Source organism: Brachycentrus maculatus, unplaced genomic scaffold (assembly GCF_059751285.1).
Source record: "Brachycentrus maculatus isolate JH-2025_06_01 unplaced genomic scaffold, ASM5975128v1 h1tg000323l, whole genome shotgun sequence".
In the NCBI taxonomy this organism is placed as follows: Eukaryota; Metazoa; Arthropoda; class Insecta; order Trichoptera; family Brachycentridae; genus Brachycentrus; species Brachycentrus maculatus.
Genome location: NW_028281072.1, coordinates 409,039 through 428,140, shown reverse-complemented (window position 1 = coordinate 428,140; position 19,102 = coordinate 409,039). Strand labels below are relative to the sequence as shown.

Genomic DNA, 19,102 nt, shown 5'->3' with positions numbered 1-19,102 from the left:
GCCTCTTCCTGAAGTTTTTAAAAATTATTTTTTGTTATATTTTTCAAAATAATTTTCAATTTTTTTTTGTAAAAATGGCGTTCCTTAAAATACAATTATCGTTCAGTTCGGTTGAATTTGAGCGGATTCCATTTTGATCTTGAATACTTTGGGGAGCGTCGGTTGTTCCTATGTTCCTCCTACAAAACCCTACTCATCAACTAATCCAACCGGAAATGCTGCGTAATATAATTAAAATTTGTGGTTAATTGTAATATATTTTTTAAATAACAATAACATTCTGATATATAAAATAATTAAATTAAACCAATAAAATATTATTATGACTCGGCTTGTACAACGCTTGCGTTAAGATGTATTTTTCGAAGGTAAATTTTTATTTGTAATAGTTTGTAATTATATTTTGATATGGTGATGTATACTAGTTGATCTACAAACAAAAATGCTAACTACCGCACTCCAGGAGGACAAAACCAACAACCTCGCATTTCCAGTTTTTCAGGTAAAAAAATGTGATAAAAAATCTCGTAAAACAGATACACACACCCGACGGAATAAAGTCGCTTCTGCAAAATCGCCAATTTACAAGGAAGCGATTATTTTTATGTGTACAATTTTAGCACATAATAAAATAGTGTATAAATAAATAGTAAGTAACGGTAAATTTGAAAAGTAAAACGTTCTTTTTGTTATTTTTTCAAATATGTAATATAATATGACTGTAAAAATGGTTCAAAGTACTCATTTCATAATCCTATATAAAATTCAAGTGACATACATATTTATATTTTTAGATTCTAAAAAAAAACACATCGACAATATTTTCTATGTTTCAAAAAATGTACGACGACATTAAAAAATATCGTCAGCAAATAAATATCTGTATCGAGTGGTCAACATTGTGTATGCTGTAATTAAAATGCCTTTCGACTGGACTTTGCCACTCGATGATATCATGACATGTCTTCATTTCCTTTTGTTATACCACTCGATATGTTATACACAACAGGGTGTCGATTTCAAAGGGAAGTTTGCGCTTTAACCACGTAGTGTAGATAGATAATTTTATTTCTATTCGGTGAAAAGCAAACGTTTAATTTAAAAAAAACTCGGTAATTTTATATTTTTAACGTAACGGATTTAAAACGCCAGGTCATTGAAAATAAACGTACAGAAGTAAAGCTCCAATACGCAATTCGTGTGATAAGTAGCCTAAATGCAGATATGTCATAAGAAAGTCACAGAAGAAGTCTCGAATATGATTAAGAAAAATATAAAAATTTTAATTTTAAAATTTTAAAATCAAATTCGGAAGCAAATGTTTATTAATTCCATTATTTGAATATATAAAATATCAGATTTCTCCTATTCGCTGCGCCATGTGCCAAAACCACAAAGCCACAAGAACAGATTTTATATTAGTTTTTTCATACGTCATTTAACGATGTAAGCATTAAAACAAAGCGAGAAGTAACATACAAATAATTCAATCCACCCGATTTAGTGCTCTATGTTTATATATGCGCATCTTTAAGAACCTATTAGAAAATACATCAGCACCCAAAGGAAAAATCAATTAATGAAAATGTGGTCGTGTAATATATTATGAAATATTAATTCGGAATACTTCAAGTAATTATCGGATTAAAATCGTATGATAATAATAATGATCCAATGATTTAAAATAAGTAAATTTGTTTTACCGTAATGATGTTACGAAATGCAAATAAAATATTTCAAAATCATAATTTTAGCACTAACTTGTAAGTGGTAAAAAAATGCATTTTCAAAGGCAATGTGGTAATAAATTTTAGATAAACCAATTATTTGAAAGGAGATTGCAGAGTTCATTATTAAATATGTATAAAAAATGGTAATTCTTATTTATTGCCTTACATACAATGTAGTATGCAATGAGTAAATAGGTATCAATCGATATGCAAACCAACAGAAATCTACATATTCAAACGCACCCGTTGATGATTATGAAGGTAGGTACGTAGCTCCATGATTTGTCTATGATCATTTGTGACAGCTCGTCTATAATAAATACGTGTTTTATTTTGTGGTCTATCTGTCTTTCGTAATAATGACATTGGTTTTAACCTAAAAATCATTACCAGTTATCAGATAATAATGACACTTTCTGTTTTATATAATTTTAGCAGCCATGCGCTGAAAATAAATAAAGCCCATGTTCTGAGGTGTTTTCAATACAACAATGTATTTTGTCGAAACTGTGTTTCAAACAAATTTAGCGGATATAGTAAAATTAACAACACCGTTATATTCAGAAATTATGACAGGAGAAGACTTCTTGATTTATCGAAAGGAAGGCGATATACCACGAAAAACGAACCAAAAATTGAAATTACTAAGGATGGTAGTAAAGTAGATGCTGCCAATGTTACAAAAGTCAAATTTAGTAAATCCCATATCAAAAGGCTACTGTCTTTAGCAAGACCGGAGAAATGGTATCTTATATGTAAGTAAACAATCAAATCTTGCACTTCAGTTATTTTAATGACTTAGTTATAACTTATTTTTGTGTTATTATTGGTTTTATGCAGGTATACCTTTCTCTGATTGTTTCATTATTTCTGTTAAAATCATATATTTTATGAACTAATATTCACACCATTGGGTGTGAATAGTCGCGCATGTTAAAAATAAAATGGTTTATAGCATTAACTCATTGTTGTCGGACAGTTTTTGCATCAACCCTAACCGTGATTTTATTCAGACAGTCTGCCTCCCGACCCTCAGTATACTAATCACAAGTAACCGCGAATCCAATTCCAATCTGTACAACGTTTTTTTCAATCTCTCGCGCTCTAAAGTAAACAAATAGAACGCTTACAAGCGTCTTCCGCTCTCTTCCAACAGTATGTAAAAGAAGCTTTGAAGCGTTCCCGCAAACAATGTGTTAAATGAATCGCGTCCTTCGGCCATGTCATAAAATGTGCCCTTGGCATGGAAAAACTCAGTAAGAGCACAAACAATGTTCGTGTCTCTCGCACTCTATCAAATAGTGATTATAAACATCTCCTACTCTCTACCAACAGCATGTAAAAGAAGCTTTTAAACGTTTCCCGCAAACAATGTTTTCAGTATTGATCACATTGCAATAATTAGGGTTTAAATGTATTTATTGCGACTAAGCAAGCCATTACTTAATATTTTGACTCACCCTTCTTCATCTACGTAGAGATATCTTTATTTTTAACATATTATTTTTGTTTCAGCCGCCATTGGTCTTCTTTTGATATCGTCGTCGGTCAGTATGGCCGTACCGTTTTCTCTTGGGAAAGTGCTAGATATCATTTATACAAGTGTATCGGATATGACGTCAGCAAGAGAGAAACTGAACAAAGTTTGCATCATTCTCTGTGGGATATTCCTCCTCGGCGGAGTATGTAATTTTGGAAGAGTTTATCTCATGTCAATATCAGGTAAATTCTTTGAAAATAAAAGTATGGCGTACTGGCGCGTTTCCCCCAAAGACAATAAGTTGGGATGGAGCTAGGAAAAAGGGAAGAAAGATCTGAACATATAGCATAGTGAAAGCTATAGAGTTACATCTGCAGTAAATCCAAACAATTTGATAGAAAAAATATTGCATCGATTACTATGTGGAAGTTACAACTATGCACTAAATGTATTATAATAATATATCGTTCATTTGGTGTCGGCATGACGTGATTATTCTTCAATTCGATTAATCTAATATTCAAAAATTTTAATTACTAAGAAAGTTTATTTTGGAGCTTTGATTTTGTGGTGAAATGATTTGGATGGTGCGAGTATCATTGTAGAATTGATTATTCTTCAATTCGATTAATCTAATATTCAAAAATTTTAATTACTAAGAAAGTTTATTTTGGAGCTTTGATTTTGTGGTGAAATGATTTGGATGGTGCGAGTATCATTGTAGAATTGAGTAAAATGGCGCCATTTCTGTTGCTACAACGTCTGAATGGCATCTCCTGTAATATTTCCATAAGTGTAATTACGCCATTGTTGCGCCAAATGAGCGATATCTAACTGGGTTTAAAAAGATTCGATTTTTAATCTCAGTGTCACAAGATACACCAAGTCTAAATGCTATCCCTCTTTATCTATATGTGGCTATTTTATTTATTATTAATTATGTTATGGTACATTTTAAAGCCTTTAAATATTTTTCAGGTCAACGAATGACACAAGCGCTGAGAAAAGATGTTTTTTCCTCAATACTGAAACAGGAGGCGGGATGGTTTGACAAAGTATCCACAGGCCAGTTGGTGAACAGATTGTCGGCCGATACCCAGCTCGTGGGTTCAACGCTCAGTTCCAACATTTCAGATGGTCTTAGATCCCTTTTTATGGTGTCAGCTGGAGCAGGAATGATGGTGAGTGTGTGTTATATAACATATGTTTTGTGCGAGATGAATGACGAAGATACAGAGGGGTCAAGGTCTGCACTCTATTCTGATAAATTGGCCGTGTGTGTCTAGAATGTTCGTACTGATAACAAATCATATCCGCCTTGCGACCATGTTTCATTAGTAAACCGTAAGGATGAGCATATGTCAGAGCATCTCGAATTTGGTCTGCGTTTCATTTTACAGATTATGTTTAGAATATGTATAAGTAATTTTAATAAAACAATGGTAGAATCAAAATACAATTAAAATTTAATATAAGTAAAAATAATTAATCACATTTTTTTTTCATATATTTTTATAAATCGATTAATCTTTTAGCTAATACTAGAACCATAAAGGATATAAAAATGTCATAATATCATAAATGTTACTTGATAAGCGTGGATTATTCAATATGTTCCTATTATATATGGGTGATCATATTAAAAAATGTAAAAAATAATGATTTCTTTAAACGAAGTGATTACTTAATTTAATTTGGTTTTTAGATCTCATAACTTAAAGCTAGTCACGCCAATCAGTGCATATATCTGGTTGCGTACTGCATATTTCTGGCTCTTAATATATTTTTCTATTTGACATAAAAAAACTGGAAAGCCAGAAAGAATATTTTTTTTATTGATTTATAATATATGCAATAAAGGTTTTTATTCATAAAACTTTACTGTTTGAAATCTTTACTTGGTAAATACTACTATTTCTTTGATTGCGACACATGTTTCGATGCATCTCACATCATTTGCAAACAATTTGTAATATTATACAGTGTTTTAAAATGATGCGGAATGCATCGAAACACATGTCACAATAGTTTTGAAGCAATAGTGGTATTTACCAAGTAAAACTCAAATTAAAAATGGATAGATATTATCACAAATAGACTGCCGAATCAATTAATAAAAAAACTATTCTGGTTATAATTTTAACTACCATACAGATCAACTGCAATAATTTTAAATTGTTGGGTATTAAACTATATTAAAAATTAAACAAGGTTTATTTGGTTGAATTCTACATTTAATAAATAATAAATAAAACCCTTATCCGCACCCCAATGGTGCATAGGGCACTGTGTCGTATAAACGCAGTGTTATCATGATCGTTTTACTTATGAAGGAAAGGTGATCAGCCCTCCGCTTCAGGTACCAGTCCATGGTAATATTGAATAAATATTACAGTGAAAAAATCACTTATATTTATTTTTACCCCCCTTGGGAATCGAACCCGGGACCTCCAGAACGGTAGCCGAGCGTGCTGACCATTACACTACGGAGGCGGACAATACTACATTTATTTATGTATATGTTAATATGTGACGCGTTTCGTCTTCTTACGACATTATCAAAACACAAGAGTGTTTTGATAATGTTTTGATAATATATTACCCAACAATTCAATATGGAATTCTACCAACTGTCTGCAGTTACAATAAATATGTAATCATTTTTTTTTACAGTTTTATATGTCATGGGAGCTTGCGTTAGTAGGCTTATCCGTGGTCCCTCCGGTTGCCGGATTGGCTATAATCTACGGAAGGTTTGTGAGGAAAATTACAAAACAAGTTCAAGATAGTCTAGCTGCTGCAACAGAGGTATAAAAAATATTCTAATTAAACAGATAAGTGTTGCGTCAAAATATAAAAAATAGATTTAAATTGAAAATACTAATGATTATTTAACTCGTTAACTGCCAACATGGAGATATCTCGTAGGTTGTTTACTTGCCCAGGATGCATACTACAATTTATCTCGTCCCTTTACTGCTTGCTATATTTATACGGCTACGAGTAAACTTGGAGCGTAACAGCGTAAATATGAATAGATGGCTTCAGGAAAGAGAATAAAAATCAGATTAGGCTTATATAAACAGAAAATACAATTATATAAAGTTTTTTAAAAAAATTAAATCAGTACTTCTTATTCTGATTTAGTTAGGACTGTGTCCTGTTGTTCTTGGAGCTTGCTCCTTAGAGGTGGATGTCCAGCTATCCCTTCATCCTTTAGGTGGTCTTTCTGAGGGTTTTCTACCGGTTATGCACTTGTCTGCTGCTATCCTCACCGCTCGATCCAAGCTTACTCTCCCCACATGATTTTTATAAAAGTGTCTTCTTGCTCTTCCCCATCGTACAACATCTTCCACATTACAGATTCTCCTTATTTCAGAGTTTCTTACTCTGTCATCAAGTGTTACGTCTCGATGGGTCGTAGAGTCTTCATCTCAGTGGTTCTAAGAAGGCTTTTTGTTCTGGTGGTGTCAGCTCTTGTTTCTGTCCCGTATGTCATGATCGGTCTTACGCAAATTTTATAGATTCTTACCTTACTCTCTCTCAGCATGTCTTTTATTAAATTTTATTTGTATAAATTTATTTAAATCACAATTTATACATATTAAGAACTTTTTTTTTTTTTTGCAGAGACCCACCAAGCCACCTTGTGTGTCTTGTCGGTGGAGTTCTTTTTTAATAATTTTTTTATTGTTTTTAACGATTTTAACCTAATATAGACACAAAAAAGAGAAAAAATTAAAAATATAAACATTTTACAATTTTCATAAAATTAACTCTTGATCATTTACCCATTCCTTTATTTTGCCTTTGTTCCATATTTTATTTTAACCTCAAACATCCGTCGGCAACAAATTAAAAATGTTCGGAACGATATATTGCAGTGTTCGACTCCCATATTTATTGTTAATTCTTGGGAGTATCACACCTTCGTTGTGTGTAAATCGTGTATCATGGTTGTGTACTAAAGGATTTCGATATTTTTGTCTAGTTTGTTGTTCAACGGATGATACTCATCCACAATATTCCACGTACCGGCAGTAATTTTATATGTTTATTAAATTACTACTATGCACTCTTATTAAATTTTTCAATAATAATCATTAAATCAAATTGGCTCTTCAGACCTGAATCTTAAAAAATTCAGTGGCAGTTAACGTGTTAAATTTTTAAATGTGATTTTAGATTTTAACATTGGTAGTTCTCTATGGCTGAGAATATAAAGAAAGCTTATATACCTTTTTTACAGGTGGCGGAAGAAAAAATTTCAAACATACGAACGGTGAAAACATTTAGTAAAGAATTGAAAGAAGTCGATAATTATAGCTCCAAAATAAAGCGTGTTTTAGATTTGGCTTACAAAGAGTCGCTAGCTCGGGGAATTTTCTACGGAATGGTAAGTTAAATAGTCCATTTATCATTGTTATTTATTAAAAAATCTTTAATTATAATTATTATTAGATGTCAATATGTTTTTCCCGGAAATAATTATTATACCAGAGTTCCAATTGCTTATCTCTGTTTTTTTGGCAGTTTAATATATGTACTTATAATTATTAATTTACATACGTTTGTACTGCTTTAAATAAATAAATAATAATAAAAAAACGAAAATCTAAAATCAGTTAATATTAACATTATAGACTCTAGCCTATAGCGGACGTTTTTCGCGATTAGCGCAAAAATATATCCCTTTCTTAAAATTGACACAATTTCTAAACCAAATAATATTTTCGATTGAAATTTTCAAAGAAATCATAAATGAAATTTGATCAACTAAAATAAATTATAATCATATTTTTTAATTAAGTATTCCGTATTTCACAATTTTAGAAGCATCGTAAACTCTAAAAAATAGTCTTCCCCTCCGAGGTATCATTCCCTATACAATGCTAATATATTCAAATAATAAAATACCAAACAGTAAACAAAACTGTGCGAGCGGTATGAAAAATAGTCCAATACGTGAAATGACTCAAACTAAACTGGAGATTGAGATCGCATAAAAACTCTAGATTTATGGCGATGTCTTTACAAGCAACACACTAGCTAATCCGGACAAGGCATCTCAAATAACGTCAACAGACTGTCGCCTAGCACCCAGGTAGCAGATTACCCTTCAACGCGTTTTATTTCACGCTGATAACAAACCCGTATATTGCCGTTTCCCGCCGACAACGTGTTAATATGCGAATCTTGGAATTGACGAATAAAAATCACTTTCTTAATTTTCATTATCCAAATTTTCAAATTAACTATTTTTTTTAATTTTGGACATTATGATCTCTTTCAGAAGCATTACGTAGTTTTGCTGCTTCTGTTAGTCTAGTCAGCCCTAGTCCCCTTGCATTATTATAATTTATAATTAAGATAATACTGCAAATATTAAATATTTTGGCTTATCCATCATTGAGTTAGAATGCAAGCTAAATTAGCAGTCTGTAATGTGTTCAACCCTAATGTAATGGAAGTGAAGGAGTTGTCAAAATAAGATGATGAAAGCAGACTGAATGGAGGCAAAATACGATCATTCAGACGAATGTGCGGAAAAACAATGTACGATAGATGTTTGAATGGTGAAATAAGGAAAGAACGCAAGGAAAATTTGGTCACTAGTCAAATAAAATAAAAGTGGAAATAAGTAAACAGTTGTTATTTTATTGTATAGATTAATGGATGAAATTAAGAAATGTGGGTTGAGATGGTTTGGACATGTGGAATGAATGAGTTAGGCAACAGTAGTAAAATAAATATATGGGCCAAATATAGTTGTAAATAGTAGCAGAGGAAGAATGAGGAAAACTTAGCATGGTAAAGTATTTAAAATACTAAAATACTTGAAGTGCCCGAATTCTTTTAAGGTTTATAGCTAAAATAATCGGCGGATATGTATGAGAAGATGCGTGAATATTGAAGAGGCAAAAAGTACAAATTTGCGAAGATGGAGTGGTGTGGGAGTCTATTCTCTCTGTCTACCTCTGCGGAGAAAGGGCATGATGGTTAGTAAGGTTACGTTAGGTAATAGATACAAAAAATAGATCTCATGATTTTTTTCTCTCTTTCAGACCGGGCTAACAGGCAATGTTATAATAATTTCAGTGCTTTACTATGGCGGAGTCATGGTTTCCGATCAGCACATAACCGTAGGCAATCTGACTTCCTTCCTGCTGTACGCTGCGTACATCGGGGTGTCCATCGGCGGCTTGAGTAGCTTCTACTCTGAGCTGAACAAAGGAATCGGCGCAGCGGGAAGACTGTGGGACATTATGGACAGGGTCCCGGCCGTACCCATCAGCGGTACGCTTCGACAATCAATTTGTTTTTAATTTTTTAAATATTTTATCCGAATGTTTTTTGGGATGAATATAATCCATTGATACGTTGACTGCCGACTACGGGATTACTCGTAGATGGCGTTCTTTGCTAGGACATCGACTACGAGTTATCTCGTACTGTGTTTACTTGCCATATTCGTGTAGCTACGATAAAATTCAGCTAATATAAAATTCCTAGTATATCAGTGCTAATATAGATAAATGGCGCATGGAAAGAGAACAAAAAATCAATGCTGGCTTACATGAACAGAAAATGTATTCATAAATGAACAGAAAATATTATTATGTATTATGTACTATATAATATAATCCAGACTCCCCCACAGCGCACTGAAGAAAATTTATTAATAAATGAACAGAAAATATAATTATAAAAAAATTATTAAAAATCAAGAAGTAAAAGAATATTTTAAAGAGTTGGCTTTTTAGATCGGAATTCTGAAAATTGCCGTGGCAGTCAACGTGTTAACCTAGCCGGATCTAACAAGGGGATTGAAATCCCCCATATTCATCGTGTGGGGATCTCCCTCTCTTCCCTTCCAAGCTACCGATCACAACCAGTCCTTCCAGGCTATCCTCATTACCACGTGCAAATGTCCAAAGAATCGAAGAATCCGTCGTGTACAGACATTGACACATCGCTCACTCCTTTCAAGAACATCATAAATAAAAAAACTTGAATTTTCAGGAGAGCGTTTTTAAAGTTTAAAAATATAACACAATGTATTATAAATAAATATCAAGCCACTTATTGAATTTTTTTACTGTGCAACAGATCTTTTTAGGTAAAACCAAAAGGTTTTTTCTCCATTTGAAAAATAATTAGTTTATTTAAAAAAATAATTAAACAATACCTTTTCTTCAAAATGCAAAAACAACATTTTCTGCCCTGTAGCGGGTAAATATTAAGTTAAAAATATGCCGCTTTTGCAGGGATATAGTATATTTTCTGGGCATTCCGAAAACAGGCACAACTGAAAATTGACGATTTTTGATTTATGATGTTCTTGAAAGGAGTGAGCGACATGTGAGTTATAAGTGTTAAAATTATTATAGGTGGATACTGGCCGTCAACTCCTCCTATCGGAGAAATAGCATTTGAAAATGTACACTTCAGTTATCCGACAAGACCTGGTAGACCTATCCTGGAGGACCTCAGCCTGACGCTGGAGCCGGGGAAGGTCATGGCCGTCGTGGGTGGCTCCGGATCCGGGAAGACCACCCTCGCGCTCCTGCTCCTGAGACTGTACGAACCGGACAAGGGAACCGTCAAATTGGACGGGAGGGATATAAAGGAATTCGACCCGATGTGGCTGCGGAAGCATATCGGCACAGTTAGTCAGGTAAATAATAAAAATAATAAAAACACATATTTTATTATTAAACACAATATTTTAATACACTAAAGATGGGAAACATATTTCTACCCATTTATTTATAGATTTGGCATTTAATTTGTAGAACTCCATTTTAATTTTGCATTAAATCATGGGTGGCCAACATTTTCAGTAGCCAGGCCAGATTTTAGAAATGAGATTTCCTACCGGGCCGTAAAACAAAATTTATTTTATTATTCAAAGCAAACAAGATAGATATAAGTTGCTTATGTGCATGCTTAACCTCGTAATGCCGTTTAATGTTATACATTTCCAAGATAGAAACAGAATCATTGCATATCAGGCATGTCGTTTCGTTTTAAATTCCACAAAAAATAGTTTATTGTCCATCGGTCTTAAAAACTTCTCAGTTTTTCTGTTAGTCTCCTTTTTTTAGTCCAATGTCTTTACTGCTTGATGCTAGGTCTTGAAATTGCCAGGACAGTGAATACTTCTATATATGGGATATTATACGAACTACGCACGATGGAATGTTCTTTTGGTGTTTTTGTGTACACTAAAGGAAAAAATGTGTGATTTGCTCCGCGGGCCGCAAGTAGACACCCGGCGGGCTGCATGTGGCCTGCGGGCCGCGGGTTGGCCACCCTTGCATTAAATGTTAAATCAAACACTGTATTTTTGAGTCTACTAAGTTGTATTTTATTAATAGATTTATATTATCCACTGACACTTGGTGATGGAATTGCATTTTTAATATATTATTAGATTAAAACCAATATTTTTAGCTTTTCCACTTTATTTTTATTTGACCAGCGACCGGGTTTCGTCGTTACCGACATCATCAGACTAGATAAAAAAATGCCACAAAGTATCTGCGAAAAACATTCAAGAATTTTTTTTATTATTTTAAATTAGAGTATTTGTTTTCATATGACAGAATTCTCATTAGTGACCCACGCAAAAATATTAGCAACGTGTTCTTATTTCTTTGTCGGTTTCTTTCTTCTCGCGTGTCGCTTTATTAAATATCAGTCTGATGATGTCGGTAACGACGAAACCCGGTCGCTGGTCAAATAAAAATAAAGTGGAAAAGCTAAAAATATTGGTTTTAATCTAATAATATATTGTATTTTATTGTTGAAATATCACATAAAAATTAATTTTGTGACAACTGTTTTGACTAGTAAACCAGCCTATGACGGTCTTAAGTTCTTTGAATGTCCAGACTTTAATATCCTTCTTCATCATAATGAGTTTTGATGTTTTTTAGGAGCCGATCCTTTTCTCGGCGAGCATAAGAGACAACATTCTGTACGGTCTGGATGAGGCGAGTTCTGCCAGCGAAGAAGACCTCCTGCAGGCAGCGCGGCTAGCGAGGGTCGAGGAGTTCGTCAGGGGGCTGCCGCGGGGGTACGACACCGAGACTGGGGAGAGGGGGGTGGCGCTGAGCGGGGGACAGAGACAGAGAATAGCCATCGCCAGGGCTATCATTAAGGTAAAGAAATAATATAACATTTTGAGTGCGTCCAAATACTTTTATTCTATTTTTTGACAAAAAAAAAAATGAAAATAACTCCTGTAATTGGAGATAATCCAGATTTTTTGAACAAGTATTTAAACACTCAAAATGTTGTTAATTATCTGGTCAAATTATAAGCTAATTATGTGTAATTATTAAAATGAAAATGATATTTTCTAGCGTTTTTCAGGTATGTGATTATAATCCAGGATTCAGACTTCACATACTAATAAAAGAGATTCTGCTCAATAAAAAGCTTCTTTTCATCTCACCAATAGATGTCTCTAGTGAAGTTCTGGTGATTCAAGAACAATGTTTCAAAATTGATTCATATATATAGAACTTCCAAGAATTTGAGAAGTGTGGTTGTCAAATAATGAGTGGAATTGGTGTATGTTACACGTGTGTAAAGCGATCACTTAAACTAGCCTATGACGGTCGTCAGCCATGTAATATATTTATATATATATATATATATATATATATGTATATATGTATATATATATATATATATATATATATATGTATATATGTATATATATATATATATATATATGTATATATGTATATATATATATATATATGTATATATATATATATATATATATATGTATATATATATATATATATATATATATATATATATATATATATATATATATATATATATATATATATATATATATATATATATATATATATATATATATATATATATATATATATATATATATATATATATATATATATATATATATATATATATATATATATATATATATATATATATTACGGGGCTGACGACCGTCATAGGCTAGTTTAAGTGATCACTTTACACATGTGTAACATTCATCATTATATTCCATATTCTTCTTCATCTTTGACGAGATGTCAAAAAATAATATGAAACAATATGGTATACTTTCATTAATTGATTCGGCAGTCACTTTGTGGTAAAATCTATCCATTTTTAATTTAACTCATCCGCTGCCTTTCACGCGCAGGCGCGTGATATGGTGTCATCGGCAAAAGCGATTAATTTGGTGGAATAGTGATTCAACATGCTTGAAGATATTTCCTTTTACAAAAACTGAACACTTGCTCCAGCCTAGTGTGAGTATTTAATTTTACTCATGGAAAATATTTATCTATGTTATCAAGAAAAATTACTTGGCTTCCGGTAAAATATTGTTTCCCTAACCCGAACATATTAAGTTTTACTTAGTATATACTGTTTCTTCAAATCGGTGTTTGAAAATGATTCAGAATTCATCGAAACACGTTTCACAGTGGATTTTAAGTAAAAGTGGTATTCACTAAGTAAAACTTAAATTAAAAATGAAATAATATACATTTGCATATAATTCAGCGTGTTTGTTTGAGCTAGCTTATTCTTGTGGTTCATATTGTTTATATCACTTTGTTATATTATTTGTATTATTTAAATTCCAGATATACATATATATTTTTTAAAATCATAGTTATATTCTTGTCTGCTTTGTATAAATATTAAGTATAATATGTTTAAACAAAAATCATGTTTTTTAAGTTTAATTTGCAAAAGAGAAAACAATCAATAAAAGATTACAATTTTTTTTTCAAATTGAAATAATTGATAAATGACCAATATCTAATAAAAAATATGTAAATTGACCACTTAATGCTCGGATTTTTTTTACAAAACTAAAAATATCAGGTTGATTTATTTTTTATTTTAAGAGTTTTCGTAATTTGAAAGTTGTTCAGTTCATAAAAAAAAACAAAAAACAAAATAGAAGCAATAAAAAATTAAAAAACTTAACCTTATAAAAAAAAGTTGAACAAGTCTAATTATAATAATAATATATATCATTAATGGAAATTTTTTCCAATTGATTCCTATAAAAAGCGTCAACTGGCAAGCTCAGTTGGGTTGTTTACCTTATACATATAACGCAAACAAGTGGAAACACGCGAGCAGTTGGCATCATACGACACATACGCCATCCGCGAACACTGCTTGTTTAAAAGCATTAAGTGGTTACATGCCTCACATCATATGTGGAAAATCTGTATTTTTTTTACAATTAAAATGTAACTTTGTTTATAATCACTATAAATATTTTATTATAACCTAATTATAATGTATAATGTATACCGGATTCGAAGCTAACCGCTAGACATTATAATTAGGTTATAATAAAATATTTATAGTGATTTTAAAACAAAGTTACCTACATTTTAATTATAAAATGGAAAATCACAATATTATTACTTCAAATATAAATTATAATCTGTATTTTTTCTTCTTGTACTTAAACCTTTCAAGGGTATTAAATTATGTGTTTTTATTAACTTACCTTTATTATACTTTTAAAATTAACTGAAAACTTTGGGAAAAATGATTGAAATTTACAATTCATTCATCTCTATATTTGTTTTTTTCTTCAGAATCCTCGGATAATAATTCTGGATGAAGCCACAAGCGCACTGGACCCGCAATCGGAGCACTTGGTAAGAGAGGCTTTGAAAAGTGTGTCGCAAAACCGAACGGTATTGACCATCGCTCACCGACTCAGCACCATACAGGCTGCGGACACCATCGCAGTCATTCAAAATGGATCCATCGTAGAAAAGGGATCCTATAGAGAGCTGATCAATATACCAGATGGAGTTTTCAAGGAGCTGGTCAGGCATCAGGCGTTTCAAGAAATAATGGATTCATAATGTCAATTGAATTTAAATTAGTTGAATTTAAAAAAAAAAAAATTATGATGCATTCATCCTCGAAAATTAGTGCATACTCATCAAATACAGGATACGATTGATCAAGTGATTTTTGTTGTGGCACTCCACTGAAGGTTGGGAATCACCATGGAATTTTTAATTTGTCTGAAGTCGCTCTAAATAGCCTCTTAGTGCTATAATGAACAACCACTCTCTCAAGTTTTTAAGCAAGGACATGTCTCTGAGCATCAAATAATTAGGAATAGAATAATTTTATTAATCAAATACTTTATCTATTTTCATCAATTGATTCGGCAGTCACTTTGTGGTAAAATGTATCTATTTTTTATTTAAGTTTTACTTAGTATATAGCACTATTTCTTAAAATCTACTGTGACACGTGTTTCGAACAATTCCGCATCATTTTCAAACACCGTACGTACATTTTCAAACACCATACGGTGTTTGAAAATGATGTGGAATGCATCAAAATACGTGTCACAGTACATTTTGAAAAATAGTGGTATTTACTAAGTAAAAATTAAATAAATTTTTCTCTATTATTGAGATGAATGAAAATAAAACAAATGCCCTCCACGACATAAAAAATGTTTCGTCTTAACAAAGCAGTGTTATCTTGATCATTAACTGCATGAAGGCAAAGTGATCAGTCCTGCGCTTCTTGTACCATCCAGAATGATATTAAATAAATATGAGAGTGAAAATCACTTATATTTATTTTTATCCCCCTAGGAATTGAACTCGAGACCTCCAGCACGGTAGCTAAACACTCTTACCACTGCTATACATGAGCGGACAATATATGATCAAAATAAAATATAAAACACATGATCATGTGTAGAAAATAAATATTTTTATGAAGGGGTTCCACCCTTCGCTCGAATAATAGTGATTGAAGAAGAGTGCAAGTCTTAATCTTTTAACTGCAACAAATATATATTTATACATCATACCTTTCTGTGTTAAAAATTTCCATGTTTACTTAAATGAGTAGTCCACTTGCAAACCACGTTATGTTAAAAAAGTTAAATTTTTAAGCCAATGGCGGCAATTGGTAGAAAATTTAATCTTCTACCGATTTGAACTTTTTTGAGAGATTTTAGAAAGTGAACTGTCGATCGGCATAGCGAGTATTTATTTTTCTATTCCATTTCACATCATAATCGTAACTTAATGAGTTTAGGCAGATTACTCTACCCGACCCAGTTTCTCCAGGGTATGCTTGGCTACAATAGTTTAGAGACTAGAAGGAATGTGTATTTAATTACGCATTTTTATCGATTGTTGCGCGGTATGATCGATAATCCTGAAATTATCCGGAGCATTGGTCTGTATGTTCCCGATAGTTACCTAAGACAGCGTCGGCATAGATTGTTTCACATTCCTATACACAGGACCAACCTGCTGACGGTTATGCCTGTAGGAAGAGCTACCGATATGTTGAACAATATCACATTGGATATTGATCTGTTCCATGTGTCCGAAGGAGTTTTCCGAAGCGGGATTCTTCTACACCTTTAAGTCTTCATGCTTACTTTTACTTTTAATATATATACGCCTTGAATATTGTTTGTTATGTATATATTATTTTTTATTGAATAAATTGAATTGAATTTGAAAAATTACTTTAAATATGGACGATAATATTTTTTATCTTCTATCGATTGGCGCCATTGGCTAAAAAAAATATTTTTTTAACATAACATAGTTTGCAAGTGGACTACTCAAATGACTAATATGACAAACATATAATACTCATGCTTTAGCCACAGTCAAGTATTTTTTGTCTGTGTTTATATTGGAACACACACAAATATCTCTTGGGATAGTTAAAACATACTAAAACATGAGATGCAGACATCTCTTGAGATAATCATGATATATTGACCCTTACTGGTCCAATGTCGAATCTCATTCGACATCGATTTTTTGCTCTTAGGTCCCATGTCGGATGTTATTCAACATTTTTTTCATCATAAGTATTATTGATTTAAATTCCAAGCTTACATTTTTGTCACTCGTATCTATTACAACAGTATGTGGAACAGAGGAAAAATATATTTTTCCAATTGAAATCCTACCTAGATTTTTTTTTGAATTTTGGGGGACCGGAAAGGGTTAAGACATTGCAAAAGATGTTCCAAAAAAAACATTGTATGAACATACCAGGTAACGCCATTTTAATACCTACCGGCAGTTTGAAGGTTAAGTAATCATTCTTATGAAGTTTGTTATTTGTGGTATAGTATAAAATAGACATATTTATATAATACATATCGCTCACTCCTTTCAACAACGTCATATCAAAAATCAACAATTTTCAGTTGTGCATGTTTTCGGAATGCCCAGAAAATGTACTATATCCCAGCAAAAGCGGCATATTTTTTACTGAATATTTACCCGCTACAGGGCAGAAAGTGTTGTTTTTACATTTTGAAGAAAAGGTATTGTTTAATAATTTTTTTAAATAAACTAAATATTTTCAAATGGAGAAAAAACATACAGCTTCTACCTAAAAAGATCTGTTGCACAGTAAAAAGTTCAATAAGTGGCTTGATATTTATTTTTGATACATTTTACTATATTCTTAAACTTTAACCTTTTAAACGCGTTAACTTTGTTCCTAAGAGACGCTCGTGCGCGGCTGTATTTCGCCGTTTTTTAAATGATTACTTTTATCATGTATTTAGTTATGAAACGATTTATTTTCCTAAACAAAAACGTTCAATGGGATTCATTGTGCCTTTTTGGTACTCTATAATACACGTGTGTCACATTATTCTTGAAATATATCGTAATATAAACAAATTAGATCATAACATAAATAAATCAAAGCACGCATCGTGTGTCACTCTTACCCACTGGCCATGCGTAGCGTCGAGAGTGAGACAGATATAGGGCATGATTATGGCGCGGACTAATTACCGACCGCAAGAAAAATCAGGGATCTGTTGTTTTATTTATCCTTGTGATATTACAAATTATTAGTCAGATATTTCAACAGATGTCATAAGGCCGAGGATTGACGTATTATTTTATCCAAAGTTCCACACCATGAAAAAATCCCTCCAACTTGAACTGAGGTTCGAAACTTGGAGCAAAGTGAAAACACAAACGCTTATGTCAGCCGCGTATGGGGCATGTCTTGTAAAAACACAAACGGTTATGCGAGCCGCGTGGATCCGGTTAAAAACGATCTCCTGAAAATTCAAGTTTTTTGATATTTGACGTTGTTGAAAGGAGTGAGTGATACATATTATACTGTACCGTTTCGAATATGTATATTGTAAATACATAGCAAATTTAGTGTTATTTTATAATTTAGAATTAGTTTTGTATATTTTTCATATTGTCAATGTTATTGTGTCGTATGTTCAGTTATATAAAATTTGTTAATTGTTAATAAGAATTTATTGGGTGTAATATTATGATAACATGTGCAGTTTTAAATAAAACATTTTGTTTAAAAAAATCAATTTTTAATTACAATTATCCATAATTAATTCCTCTTATAATGGTATAAAAAATATATTTAAGTATAAAATAATAAAAAAAATAAAACCCTTATCCGCACCCCAATGGTGCATAGGGCACTGTGTCATATTAACGCAGTGTTTTCTTGATCGTTTACACATGAAGGAAAGGTGATCAGCCCTCCGCTTCAGGTACCAGTCCATGGTAATATTGAATAAATATTACAGTGAAAAAATCACTTATATTTATTTTACCCCCCTTGGGAATCGAACCCGGGACCTCCAGAACGGTAGCCGAGCGTGCTGACCATTACACTACGGAGGTGGACAAATTTAAGTATATGTAGGTACAAAATAATATTTTTTATGATAGTGGAAATATATGTATATATTTTTATCTTTTGAAATTAAATGATTGATTTAATATAAATATGCAATATCTAACCAAATTTGTGCACTGATTAGCTTTATAAGTTACAACTTTAAAAAATAATTTGTTAT

At 32.1% G+C, this 19,102-nt stretch overlaps 1 protein-coding gene across 1 annotated transcript; it reads left to right on the top strand.

Annotated features, from left to right (window-relative positions):
* The first annotated feature begins 2,065 nt into the window (after positions 1 to 2,065).
* Positions 2,066 to 19,070, top strand: LOC148304372 (ATP-binding cassette sub-family B member 10, mitochondrial-like). Its single transcript, XM_088268430.1, has 9 exons — positions 2,066 to 2,485; positions 3,246 to 3,452; positions 4,189 to 4,391; positions 5,884 to 6,018; positions 7,460 to 7,606; positions 9,276 to 9,507; positions 10,602 to 10,888; positions 12,153 to 12,377; positions 14,832 to 19,070. The coding sequence occupies exons 1-9, from the start codon at positions 2,137 to 2,139 to the stop codon at positions 15,105 to 15,107; spliced, it is 2,061 nt and encodes a 686-aa protein (XP_088124556.1). The 5' UTR covers positions 2,066 to 2,136; the 3' UTR covers positions 15,108 to 19,070.
* Positions 19,071 to 19,102: the final 32 nt, after the last annotated feature.